Here is a 14,300-nt window from a genome sequence, read left to right on the forward strand (position 1 = left end):
TCTTCTTCTTCTTCTTCTTCTTCTTCTTCTTCTTCTTCTTCTTCTTCTTCTTCTTCTTCTTCTTCTTCTTCTTCTTCTTCCTTCTTCTCCTCCTTCTTCTCCTCCTCCTCCTCCTCCTCTTCTTCTTTTTCTTCTTCTTCTTTCTTCCTCTTCCTCTTCCTCTTCTTTTTCTTTCTTCTTCTTCTTCTTCCTCTTCCTCTTCTTTTTTTTTTGAGATGGAGTTTCACTTTTGTTGTTCAGGCTGGTGTGCAGTGGCATGATCTTGGCTCACTGCAACCTCTGCTGTCCGGGTTCAAGCGTGATTCTCGTACCTCAGCCTCCTGAATAGCTGGGATTACAGATGTGCACCACATCTGTAATTTTTGTGGCTAATTTTTGTGTTTTTAGTAGAGATGGGGTTTCACCGTGTTGGCCAGACTGGTCTCAAACTCGCAACCTCAGGTGATCTGCCTGCCTTGGCCTCTGAAAGTGGCCTGTAATCCCTAAGATTCCAAGTGGAATCTTGAATCCTCTTGAATCCTCTTGAATCCCTCTTGTTGAAGGTCAGGGTGGATTCTGGACATTTCTGTGGGTGGAGCCTTCATGGGGGAATCAGGTGGCCTCGGTTGGGAGATGAAGGCTGCAGCAGAGCCTGGGACCCAGCAGTGCTGACACATGATGGGAGACCTTAAATGTCCGATGACTGGGAGACTAGACCAAACTTATCTTTCAGGCTTCAGCATGCCTCACCGAGTGGGCATGGATGCAAGGGTTGGAACATTGAAAAGTGACAGCCCAGGGTAGTTGTGACTTTGGTATAAGATCACTCAAATTCCCTGAGCCTTAGTTTTCTCATCCTTAAAATGAGGACTGCACTTACTGCCCTGCCTCTTTACAGGCTGCTATGAAGATAGAAAGAAGAAATACGGTGTCACTTAGTTTATCCTTGTGCAGAAAGAAAAGTGAGCAAAAGCCTTTCATACATGAAATTCACAGAAGGCTTGCTATCCAACTGCTGTCACTCCTGTTTTGAGGGTGGCATCCCTACTGCTTTTGCTTGGATGACAGGACAGGCAGGCTGTCATGTTGACTCCCTTGTTGGCTACATTTTTAAGGAACACACTGCTTTTTATTTTTTAGTTTTTAAATTGACACATAATGGTACATGTTTATGGGGCACAATTATGTTCTGATACACATATACATTGTGCAATGATCAAATCATGGTAATTAGTGTATCCATCACCTCAAATATTTATCATTTTTTTGTTGTAAGAACAAACGTGCTGTTTTTAATACAAAGCTTCATTGTAACCTGCTAATAATCCAAAGTATGGCTCAATTTCATTTTCTTCTCTTTGCAATCATCTCTTGAGGCAGAAGGTTGCTTAAATGATTTCTCAAGGTCCCTGCTAGACTCTGCAAAGGCATGACGATCAGTGCAGGTGATGTCATCAAATTTTTATTTAGGACATATAGCCATCACATTATTTCCTATTTAAAAACTTGCAATGATTTCCCATTAGTCAAATTTCTTACTGTGCCATCAAAGCTCTCCCCACCCACCCTACACCTCCCTCCTCCTCTTGTTTCCTTTTGCCTTCTTTCCACCAACTCCTCCCCGTCCCATGGGGCTGCTTTATGCCTGAGTGCATCTGTTCACACTGCTGCCCCCTCAGCCTTTGCTGGTTCCTCTGCATCCTGCCTCATATGCTTGGCAAACGCCTACTCATGTTTTAAGCCTCTGCCCAGTGTCACTTCCTGTATGAATCTTTTCCTGATGGTGCATGCACAACCCTCTTCTCTCACCTCCTCCACCTCTTTCACACCTTCAGATTAGACCCAGTAGTCTCGTGACTTATAGCAGAGTACTTGTTACAAGACTTATTTATTACACCCATCATGCCCTTTTACAGTCCTTGAGGGAATTTCTCCAACACCCAGTAGAGTACCTAGCATCTAGTAGGTGCTCAGTAAATGTTTGTTCATTAATGGGATAAGTGAGTGGGTTAGTAAAACCCATTTCTTTGATGCATGTGTTGCTTTTTTTTTTTTGACAAAGACTTTTTTATTTTTTTATTTTTTAAGTTATTATATTTTGAGATGGAGTCTTGTTATGTTGCCTGGGCTGGTCTTGAACTCCTGGGCTCAAGTGATCCTCCTGCTTCAGCTTCCAGAGTAGCTGGGACAACAGGTGTGCCACCATACCTGGTTGTGTGTTTCTTCTTAAGCAGCATGTAGATGTTCTTAAAAACCCTTTACATTGTTTGTTTGTTTGTTTCTAGTGGGTATCTATCCCACTGGTTTTGTTTTCTCTTTCTTGAAATAACAGGGGAGACAAGACAAGTCAGACCTGTGGGTGCGCTGGAGTCAGTTCAGGGGTGATTGTCAGGGGCTTGTTCTTTGGTAAGAAAGAGTTAACCTTCCCTGTGCTTGTCCCATCTAGGTAACTGTGTCATTGATTGGCTACTATCCAACCAGTCTGTTAGGAATCGCCAGGAAGGCCTCATGATCGCTTCATCGCTGCTCAATGAGGGGTATCTGCAGCCTGCTGGAGACATGTCCAAGAGTGCAGTGGATGGAACTGCTGAAAACCCTTTCCTGGACAACCCTGATGCCTTCTACTACTTTGTAAGAAAAGTTCCCCATCTCTTCTTCCTGTAAGGGAGGCTGCCCTGAGCAGATTCTAGATTGATTTCAGGTCGTAGACATCTACAGAGCGCTGTTAGGCAGCGGGTAGGGACGTCAGCCAGGAAGAACAAGGGAACGCCTGAAGTTTCCAGGCCCATTTAGAGCTTCTGTTATACCAGCATTTCCCAACTCAACAGCTGCCCTCTCCACGACACTCGCCCTGTCCAAGTGAATTTGTTATCATAAAAGGATATTACTGTTTACTTGAAAAAAAAGTTTTAATGGACGTTTTAAAGTTTATTGTTTCCTATCTATTTATTTATTATTTATTTATTTTTTAGACATAGTCTTACTCTGTCACCTAGGCTGGAGTGCAGTGGTATCATCTCAGCTCATTGCAACCTCTGCCTCCCGGGTTCCAGCGATTCTCCTGTCTCAGCTTCCCAAGTAGCTGGGATTACAGGCATGCACCATCACACCCAGCTAATTTTCCTATTTTTAGTAAAGACAGGATTTCACCATGTTGGCCAGGCTGGTCTCGAACTCCTGACCTCAAGTGATCCACCTGCCTCTGCCTCCCAACTATCTATTCTTATTCTAAGCAATAATTCATTTATAAAACTGTCTTAGACCCTAGTCCATGGCAAGCATTCTCTAAGACAAGAAGATATAGCCATGTAGACAAGTGTGCTGGGGAGACAGGCAAAAATCCCGCCCTCCTGCAGCTTCCTTTCCAGAGGGGAAGCTATAAATCACAGGTTTGATGTGTTAGGTGCATTGTTCCAAATATACATTAAAACATGTGACTCTGAATTAAAAATGTGTCCATGGATGTCACTTCCTGCAGTCATCTTGTGTATCTCCCACAGTATGCTTACCCATGATTGGGAAACACTGTATTATACAATGTCCACCTATTCTTAGGCCACCTGAGAAATTCAGCAATGGTGGATTTCTTGGGGGATTTTGGCAGTTTTGTTTCTATTTTAGATCAGAGCACAGAAGTTAGGAAGTTGCCTAAGAGAACCATCCTTCTTATAAACATGAAGTGAACACCCTAGAGAGTTTCATTTCACTTTAGGGGAAGTTCCACAGTCTGTTTCTGTTTTTTTTTTTTTTTTCTTCAGTCCTTTGATCTGGTCATTTATAGCCATTTCAATGCAGGATTCTAAAAATACCCATCACAGTGGCTCCTCTTCCTCGGTCTGATTCATCATCCACTTCTGCTGAGCAAGTCCCAATTCCCTCATAACCTCAGGGGAAGAGGCTGGACACGGGCTTTCACTTTTCTCCAAGAGGGGGCTCAGTGGCAAATGTTGAGCTGGTGATAGTATTGCGAATGAGAAATTAGCCTGCCCTGCTTTCAAGGATGTGACTGTGATATCCCAAGAGAAGGAAGGCTTTGAAGGCAGACATGTGCCTGGTTAGGAAGATGGAGCTAAAGTTAGGATACAGCTTGGGAAACCCTCCAGAATAAAAGGATATTGACAAAATCACACCTGAGTAGAGGCAAGAAAGGAACAGTCCCTGAAACAAGTAAAAGGAGGAGGAGAAACTCGCTTATCAAGGACCTTTGAAGTTCAGATTGGGATGTACACAGGAATGGAGGAAAATGAGGAGGCTGCCCTTATGGTTGGAGGGGAAGGGAAATGGAGATGGCACAAGTTGCAATGTGCCAAAGACTGGCGAAGTCAGCTTGCTGTTTGATTTCCCAACAGCCAGACAGTGGGTTCTTCTGTGAAGAGAATTCCAGTGATGATGACGTGATTCTGAAAGAAGAATTCAGAGGGGTCATTATCAAGCAGGGATGTTTACTGAAGCAGGTGAGTGGCCACCACTGCTCCTGTCTAGCCTTCTCCCTTTACAAGGTCCTTTTTGTTTCTAAGTTACCCAGTGACTTTTGGTTTGTTTGGTTAATAGTCAAGCAGAAAATGAAACTCACGGAGTGAAAGACGGATGAGTAGCTCTGTAGATATTAAAGTGGCTTTAGGTCAGGAAGATTGAGTTTGACAGGGCAGAAGATGTCCCTACAAGTAGGAAAATGCTTCTTTTATCCATATCATAGTGAAAAAAAGATGTTTCAAGAAAAATATGGCCGGAGGAGATAAATTGTCTAAGAGATGGCATTCAAAAGACAAAGCTGTCCCATGGTAAAAGTACTGCCATTTTACCTGTCCCTCCTGCCTTCAAAACAACCAGGAAAACAGGAACAGGCCACGCCCAGAAGAGGAACAGAGTACACCACTGGGAGCAAAAAAGAGTCATTCCAGTCTGTGGGTAGGGCACGGCAAGACCGAAACCTGGGCACGCAGAGGCCAGTTCACAGGAACAGCAGGCAAAAGTCAAATGCAGATTGAGGGCATGGACAGAGTCCTGGGGGGATGTCCAGGTGTCCAAAGGTACAGGCCACCATCAGTCTTGGAGGCAAGGGCTGGGGAGTGCTGAGGAGCCCCAGTCGGTTACCAGGTGCCAAGGCATATGATGTCAAGAAATAAGAGATGGACAGGGACCGAGATGACCGAGGAAGCCAAGGCCAGCACCTGGTGGAGGAAGTCGCAGGAAGACATGAGAATATTCGGGGGGAAGCTAGTTGATACTAGCACAAGGCATCTTACAGGCCAAGGCTGCTTTGCAGGACCAAGGTCTTGCCTTCCTGGCTGCACTGTGAGCTGCCTTAAAAGCACTGCTCAGTATATAATGGAGAGAATCGGTTGCCATCAGGAGATTTCCATGTACTGTCTATGGGCTCCATGGGACTGGGGGATTTGATTTACTTCATGTTAGGACGCTGAATGTCCATCTTAGTGATTAATGGAATGGGCAAGGAGGGAAGAACCAGAGAAGAACCCATATTTACATTTATAAAGAGGGACTCTGGGCTGGGCTAGCTGAAAGGAGGTATAGGTATGGATTTTGAGTTTCACTGGGGGAAGTGGGACATTCGAATGGAAAAATTACCTTCACATCAGGTTTTAAGAGAACAGTATCCTAAGAAATATATGGCAAGGATTTATAAAGAATTCATGGACTATTGTAATATGTTTTATGATGGGGTGACCAGCTGGCTAGAGTAAAGGAAAGGCATGGGGCAGGGCCAGCCTTATACCGGAAAGGCTTGGGCAGTTGCCCATGGACAGTTTGCCCGCTGTTGCTTTCTCGTTGGTTCTGACAAACATTCCTATGTTCCTGGTTCTTTGATTGCAGGCGCTGGAATGTGGCTATTAAGCAAGAAGAGTAACTTGGGAGGGAATTTCCTTATTTTGTTGATTTCTTCCGTCATTCTATATTGTTATCAGCTATTTCTTGCATTAGTTGATTGGACAAGCCCTAATCTAGAATGGGGCTCTTGGAAAGCCAAGGAAGAAGGTTAATAAAGAGTAAAGTTGGACTGGAGCCATGTCTCAGCGAAGCAGCCCAGTAGGAGACCTGGGATGGTCAAAACTTGTGTGTGGGTAATGGTGCCTGGATGTATTTTGAAGACAATGGGGACAAGGATTGAACTTACGTGTTTTCCTTTGCCTTCCTTTGCCTGGCCTTTGATAGGTACAATTTTGTCTTAGCTAGCTTGGTTGGTGCACATTTTAATACCCTAGGGAACTGTTAAAACTGCATGCCAGGCCAATTAAATCAGAGCCTCTGGATTTTTTCAGCTCCCAGTTGATTCTGATGTGCAGCCAAGGCTGAGAACCACTGAGCCAGCCTTTTTCTTAAAAGCGAATTTATTCTATTATCAGTATACAAGTTAAATAGTCTTTCTTAGAAGCTTCTTTTTTATGTGAAGAAAACAGAAATCTATGTTCATGCAGGAATTTTGTTCTTTTACAAATTCTTTCCTCTGAATCTTATTTTTTTGATGGGGAGGAAAAACCTTTTCAATTTGAATGGACACTTCCCCTTGATGTTTCTAATCTCCTAGCTCAGTGGTTAGTAACTATGGGTTACATCAAAATCACCCAAGGGAATTCTCAGCATTTTAAAACTTTGTTTTAAAATCCAAAAGTAAGCCTCCCTTGTGTTTGCTACTGGGAGTTAGCCAGGATTAACCTCATAGAAGGCTTTTTATAATGAAAAAGGACACCTGTGCTCCACACCTCACAGATGGGAAGTAGCTGTGGCCAACAGGAGGCCATCACCCCTGCCCCATTATTTCCACTTTTCTCATCTCAGGATAAATAATCTTACTTGGCAACAAGTTTGAAGATGAATGATCTTAGATTACATTCAGTATAATCCCTTTTTATGTAATTGTTTCTGCTATAACAATGAATAAAGTATCTGCTTGTTTAATTCTCAACCACATTTAGATTCCTTGAGGGAGATGAACAATGTGTTATATATGCTTCTCTTGTATCTGCTGCAGAGTTCAGCATCCTTCTTGATTTATTATAGACAATGAACACTTGGGGAGCTAGTTAAGTCAAATATAAGTACATGACTTTGACAGTTCAGTGGCAACTCTTGGAAACCCAAGGCATACAAGCATTTCTTAATATTCCTTAGAAAATACTCATTAAGTGAAAGATGACCAGAAATGTACCACTAACATCCAACTCTTCAATGTGTCACATTGTGATGTCAGTGAGGGCTTAAAGGGAATATGGTGGTTGGGCAACATTGGCCGATTTCACATCCTCTTGTTGCCTTCCTCTTCCATTGACTCATAATAAGTTGGTGATTGTCCAGCAATTGCACAATACAGCATGATACGTGTGTCTGTCAGTGAAGAGGAAATGGTATGGGGTGGCAACTGTTGTGTCGTTATTCTGAAGGGCAACATTACTTAAGGCAAAGAGCAGCAATGTATACTTTTGGAAGGCTATGCTTTGCAAAAGCCATTTTGGACATGATATAGCAGGTAGGAATATTTTCTGTCCTTGCATATGACTCTGCAGGGGTTCCAGCTCCATCCTTCAGGAAGTAGAAAGTTCTTTGGAAATGAGTTCCTTCACCAAATGTTTCGCTGAAAAACTTAGGCCCATTTCTGAAAGCTTCCTTGAAGCTCCTCTGGATTTATAAAGGAGGCACTATTTGCTAAAACCACACACGTTTTACTGCTTTCAGCACAAGTACAATGAAAAATGTTGGAAAATTTGTATACATGCTTGCCAATATGTGGTGGTTTAAAAATTACAAATAAGGCCGTGCGCGGTGGCTCATGCCTGTAATCCCAGCACTTTGGGAGGCCGAGGCGGGTGGATCACGAGGTCAGGAGATCGAGACCATCCTGGCTAACACGGTGAAACCCCGTCTCTGCTAAAAATACAAAAAATTAGCCGGGCGTGGTGGCGGGCGCCTGTAGTCCCAGCTACTCGAGAGGCTGAGGCAGGAGAATGGCGTGAACCCGGGAGGCGGAACTTGCCGTAAGCCGAGATCGCGTCACTGTACTCCAGCTTGGGCAATGAGCAAGACTCCATCTCAAAAAAAAAAAAAAAAAAAAATTACAAATAATATTTCTTGTATTGGCAAGATAGAAACCATGTATCTTTTAATATAATATTATTTTTGGCTTCTGGAGTTAAGTTATTTGAATTTTCTGTGGGAAATCATAGAGTCAGGTTTACCATGACAGTTTAAAATCTGCTATACACTAATGGAAATAGCTTGGTAACTCATGGCAAGTACAAACAGATATGAAGCAGCCGCTGTGTGCCAGGCACTGTGGCCCTGGGGAACAAAGATAAGCAAGACACAAATCCCACCCATAAAACTCAGTCTAGACAATGTCAGCGTTTAATTCTTTTGGGAAAGGACAAGTCATCACCTTCTTTCTTCTTCTTTCTTCCTTCCTCTTTCCTTCCTCCTACCTTCCTCCCCCTTTTCTCCTCCTCCTCCTCCTTCTTCTTTCTCCTCCTCCTCCTCTTCCTCCTCTTCTTCTTCCTTCTTCGTCATGTCTGTTCTAGCAACATGCATTTTTCACTCCTACTGCAGCTACCTAAGATTTAGTTCCTAATAATTTTATGCCTGGATCGTTGTGATCCTTCCCTAATGAATTCTTTCTTACTTATTATCTTTTCCCTGGCTTTCCTTTAATCTAGCCAGCTGGTCCATCCTGCGCTTTGTCACCATATTAATCTTCTTAAAATGTAATTGTAATTCTTTCACTTCCTACTCAAAAGCCATCAACAACAAACCCTGCCTTTTATTTCCACTGAATCCCTGTCCACTTTTCCCACCTTGCCTCTGCTGCTCTTCACAAACCCTACATTCTAACCAGACTGGTCTTATTCAGCAACACCTGAGTATGTCTTTTGCATTCCCACCTCTGCTCTTGTGTTGTCAATTGTCCTCCTACCCACCTTTCCTTGCCCATGTAAATCCTGCGTCCCACATGGATAAATGCAGATCTTTATGAGGCTTTCTTTGATATCCAAAACACACAATCACACATTTCTTACTTAATGCCTCTGGAATCCATTATCTATACCAATTATTTGATTTGGGCATTTGCTACTTTATATTTCAACGTAAGTCATAAACTCTTTAAAGATTTTTTAAATCTTAAAAATTTTTTAAATCTTAAAAAATCATAAACTCATCTTAAGCCTCTTTATTCCCCCACATTACCTAACATAGTACATTGTACTTAATACTGCCTTATATCATACTAAAGCTGGAAGACAATAATTAGAAATAATTTAATCCACCTCTTTGATCTAATAACATCCAAATTATTAATTGGCTGTAGCACTATCTCCCTGACAAAGACCTAGGCTGGGGTATTGTTATCCTGGAGTTAGTATTTCATTTTCTCTTTCTTTTCTCAATTCAGCAAATAATTATTCTGTAGGTATTGTATGTGCAGAGTGATGCTGGGAATTCACCATCCTTTCTTTTGATGTTGATCCTGGATACAGGGGCATAGGAGGAAAAACTGGAAAGTGAGGAAGTTCATCCTGAGAGAAGACCCTGCCTACCTGCACTACTATGACCCTGCTGGGGTAAGATCCTGTGGTTCCTACATCCATTCAAATAAATAAATCCACTTCATTTATAATCGGGGCTTCCTATTCCCCCTCTACTCTGTTGATATCCCCTTTTTCTCTTCACTGGCCCACTTTTTTTTTCTCCCATTCTCGTCTACCTTTTTCTATCTACTTTTAATGCAAAGATCTGAGATCTTGGGCCTCTGAGGTCAGTACAAGCTTAGGGATGGAACAAAATATCACTATATTGTAATTTATTTGGTCAACTCAACATATTGTTTCCCCAGTCTGATATTTTCAGGGGAATTAAATCAGTCCATGGTTTAATATGCATAAAGGTGATAATTCCTCATCCAGATCAACTTGGAAGAGGGTATGAAATCCAGCAATTTGGGCTGTTGATTGTTGAAGAGGGCTTTTTCCACCGTAAAATGAACCACTTTTAAAGCATGAAGACAACTCTGGGCAGGGTGCTCAGCCTCTGCTTGTAGCACTGGGCTATTTGACTTCCCCTGGATGGTTATATTGCTGCATCAGGTGCTGGGACCAAAGAGCTCTGGAAACATGTAGCTCTTTTGTGGTGGGATACAGTGACCTGAGCGTCTCCACCTCTCCTGTCACTGTTCTCCAGATTGAAGTCCAGATTGACTTGCATTTGCTCATCCAGCCTCCTGGGCCCACTGAAGCAGGGCGTGGAGGATCTGGGAGGACCCTAGATTTAGAAGCAGTTTTCTTTAATCTCCTTCTGCTCGTACTTATTTTGGGGACCCTGATGTATACCAGAGTGAGTCTGGCTTTTTCACCAAGAGGATGAGGTCTATCTGTATGCTGTATTTTGGAAACATAACAAACAACTCCTTTCTTCTTCAGGCAGAAGATCCCCTGGGAGCAATTCACTTGAGAGGCTGTGTGGTGACTTCAGTGGAGAGCAACTCAAATGGTAAGATGAATTTCTGTGTGAGAGAGGTGTGTCTGCTCAGACTCCCCTCCCACACCTGGACATCCTGGGCCAACATTACTCAATCAATTAATTAATCAGGATAAGCAGGAATGGGCCAGGCATGGTAGCTCACACCTGTAATCCTAGCACTTTGGGAGGCCGAGGAGGGCAGATCACTTGTAGTCAGGAGTTCGAGACCAGCCTGGCTAACCTGGTGAAACCCCGTCTCTACTAAAAATACAAAAATTAGCTGGGTGTGGTGGCACATGCCTGTGAATCGTTTGAACTTGGCAGGTTGCAGTGAGCTGAGATTGTGCTACTGCCATCCAGCCTGGGTGACAGAGCAATACTCTGTCCCCCTCACCCCGCCAAAAAAAAAAAAGAAAAGAAAAGAAAAGAAAAAAAAAAAAAATAGCAGGAATGAATTTCCTGTCTGAAAACCTTGGAGAAACCAAGAGTTATTTTTTTTCTCCAAACTGCTGTCCAGGCTGTCCAGGCCTTGGGGAGTTGGATGGCTTTGAGGATGCCTCAAGCAAGTCCATAAGCAATGCTGAGAAAACTGCATCATTTCACAATGGCTTAGAAGAAGAGCAATGAAGGGGTTGTACTAGAGGACCCCAGACCACAAAGCTATGATTTGGTGCATGGAATAACCACGTGGGTGTAGTTTGACTTCTCAGGTGCTGAGGACAAATGGTATATCTGGGGAGATGTGGTTTTGACATCCCATACCCTGGTTTTGTCCTGACATTTTGGTTTGTAATATGACAAAGGCTGACAGGAAAACATCATAAATGCAAATGCCTAGAGTTTAACTGTGCCTGAATTTGCCCACCTCCACTCCCACCACCTAGAATTATACTTTGGTTTTGGGGCAGAGAGCATGCTGGTTCTTTATTTGATTTGTGATGTTTTAAGTCTTGTCACAGTATTGACCACGTTATTGCCTTTTAGTCTTCAGCAGAACTCTGACTTAGCCCTTGATGAAAAACAGTTCAGGCTATACTTGTGGTACTATTGGTAGGTTTGGCTTTGTATATGTATGTAAACATATACACACACACACACATACATAATAAATATATATTATAAATATAAATCTATATTAACAGAAACACAGGTAGATAGGTAGATATCAGGAGCAACCCTTGATTTATATTATGAGCAGAGGTAAGGTACCCATTAGAAACTATTAGAGGTTACTCATTAAACACTGTTGCTATACCAAGGTGAGAAATTTAGTTTGCCTGTAAACTATGAAAGAAAATGTTTCTCCTTAAGTGTTTTACCTATTTCTTAAAAATATATATACACACACAATCATACTATGTATCTACTGTATCAATACTATACATATAACTGTGGAATGAATTATTCTATGATCATACTTTGTTTGTATGTTTGAAAGCCACATAGTCAATTTCCTTAGAACAGGAAGAAAACAGAGATTTCGTGGCTTGCAGAGAAGGGCGGACCAAGTGGTCTTTCTGATGCCTGTGTGTACTACCATTCTCCTTCTGTTTCCCCAGGCAGGAAGAGTGAGGAAGAGAACCTTTTTGAGATCATCACAGCAGGCGAAGTGCACTATTTCTTGCAAGCGGCCAGCGCCAAAGAGCGCACAGAGTGGATCAAAGCCATCCAGGTGGCCTCCCGAACTGGGAAGTAAAGACACTCCTGCATTCCTCCTCCCCTCCTGCGGGAAGCCCATGGACAAGCTGAGTCCAGGACCTGTCCACTTCTGTGACAAATCAACGGGAAAGAGCCCAGGGGTGGGACGTTTTCATTTGCCAGGGGGGTCTGCATGTAACTCACCACGTGGCGCGCAAGGTTCCCCTGCATCCTATTGCTCACTGCAGCCCCTCCTCCGCCCCTCTCCATGACCCCCAAGCAGATATAACAAGCTGTGCAGCCTCAGTAGGCTGCTTGCCCTCTCCAGGCCTCAAGGCCTCTTCTGGAAAATGAAGAAATTCAACTAGGAGATTCCTGAGGTTCCCCCAGCTTTAAAAAAAAAAAAAAAAAAAAAGTCTCCCCTGTGATTCTAACACTCACAGAAGTGAAAGCCTATCTAGTTGATCTGCTGGTGTTCTTCCTTGGCTAAGTGTTGGCCTTTGGTTATCTTCAAATGCACCAGAACCTGAGCCAAGGCTTCTCTCTGAAACTGTTGCTGATCTGTAGTACCAGGAAGAAACCTCTTTTGTTCTCTTCAGCCATCTTCTACTTGCTCTTGGCCTCGAGATCGTGTAACAAAACGAAGGAGAGCGCTCTTCTTTCTTCCTCATCCTGCTCAAAAACTTCCCGAGAGCGGTGGTGGCTTTGAGGGTTTTGACTTCTATTACTTTTCGCAGCCTGGAAAGTTGTGTCTTCTGGGAAAGAGACCCGGGGAGGCCAGGAGTAGCTGAGGGTCTTTTCTGTGCCCTGAAGCCGCCCAGAGGAGGCCTATTCCACCCTGGATTGAGGCTGATCTAAGAGGGTCTCCCTTTGTTCCTTTCTGGAGCATTTCTCTAACGTTTATTACAATTAGGAGGGGGACCCCACATCTGTGAGATTCTGTTTCATTTGAGGTTTACAGAAAAAAAAAAGTGGTCAGATGGGTTCGCCCCATGGGTGAGAGGCCTGGGCAACTGCCTGGTGAATGTATCTCCTGGCAGCTGCAGGAAGTGGAGGGGCTGAACTACCAGCCAGCTCATTGGATGATGGGTTAATTCAACAACTGCACTGAAAGGACTCAGAGCCATGCAGAACCTCTGAGAGGGGCTGTTAGCATTGCCAGCATCTTCAATTCTCCAGTTAATGATATTCTGTTTGTGCCTCAGCTTTAAGCACAAGTAGCAGCAGCTCCTGCTTGAGTTTTGAGGGCATCGTGGCCCTATGATTAACCAGAGTGATCTAACCTAGACTAAAATTGGGAACTTGTGTGCAATTTTTGACCTGACCACTAACTAGTGTGATTCTTCTCCAAGACTGAGAAAGACAGCACTCGTTGAAGCAGGTATGTGTGTGAAAGTGTATTTTTCAATTCCAGATTTTTAAATTTTAAGGCCCCAGGAAAGAAAGGAGAGTAGAACCTTTTTCCTCATTTTATCAACTCCTCTCTTGCCTTCCCTCAATTCCCCTGTAACATTCCTGAGGCTGTTCCTACTCCCAGATGGTTTTACCAATAGCCTAGAGGTAAAGAACTGTCTTTTTCTCTGATTCTTTAATACATTGTCTTTATAGAATGTGCACAAGTTTTTCTACACTCAGTGTTAAAGTATTTATTAATGGGAAGTCAACTTAATGTTTTGAAATAAATATATGACTCTGTTTAATGCATTTTTGGTGTGATGACTCTGTTTTCCCTTCTACTGATAACTCTCCCCTCTGGCCGGGCATGGTGGCTCATGCCTGTAATCCCAACATTTGAGGGGCCAAGGCGGGTGGATCACTTGAGGTCAGGAGTTCGAGATCAGCCTGGCCAACATGGTGAAACCCCATCTCTACTAAAAAAACCAAACAAACAAATGACTCTCCTTTCTTACAACTCAGCTTTATTTACTAAGGGTAACACTATCTTTTATTTTTCATCATCACAATAGCTTTATTATTCTTTTTTATTATTATACTTTAAGTTCTGGGGTACATGTGCACAACATGCAGGTTTGTTACATAGGTATACATGTGCCTTGTTGATTTGCTGCACCCATCAACTCATCATTTACTTTAGGTATTTTTCCTAATGCTATCCCTCCCCCAGTTCTCCACCCCCAAGCAGACCCCAGTGTGTGATGTTCCCCTCCCTATGTCCATGTGTTCCCATTGTTCAATTCCCTTATGAGTGAGAACACGCG

At 43.1% G+C, this 14,300-nt stretch overlaps 1 protein-coding gene across 1 annotated transcript in view; it reads left to right on the forward strand.

Annotated features, from left to right (window-relative positions):
- Positions 1-13,785, forward strand: part of PLEK (pleckstrin) — a 34,082-nt gene extending 20,297 nt beyond the window's left edge. Inside the window, exons 5-9 of the mRNA XM_023224111.1 lie at positions 2,426-2,610; positions 4,329-4,433; positions 9,465-9,548; positions 10,404-10,473; positions 12,003-13,785. Of these exons, the coding sequence (XP_023079879.1) occupies positions 2,426-2,610; positions 4,329-4,433; positions 9,465-9,548; positions 10,404-10,473; positions 12,003-12,139 (581 nt within the window). The 3' untranslated portion in view covers positions 12,140-13,785. The remainder of the gene's footprint in view (positions 1-2,425; positions 2,611-4,328; positions 4,434-9,464; positions 9,549-10,403; positions 10,474-12,002) is intronic.
- Positions 13,786-14,300: the final 515 nt, after the last annotated feature.

This window comes from Piliocolobus tephrosceles, chromosome 15 (assembly GCF_002776525.5).
Source record: "Piliocolobus tephrosceles isolate RC106 chromosome 15, ASM277652v3, whole genome shotgun sequence".
In the NCBI taxonomy this organism is placed as follows: domain Eukaryota; kingdom Metazoa; phylum Chordata; class Mammalia; order Primates; family Cercopithecidae; genus Piliocolobus; species Piliocolobus tephrosceles.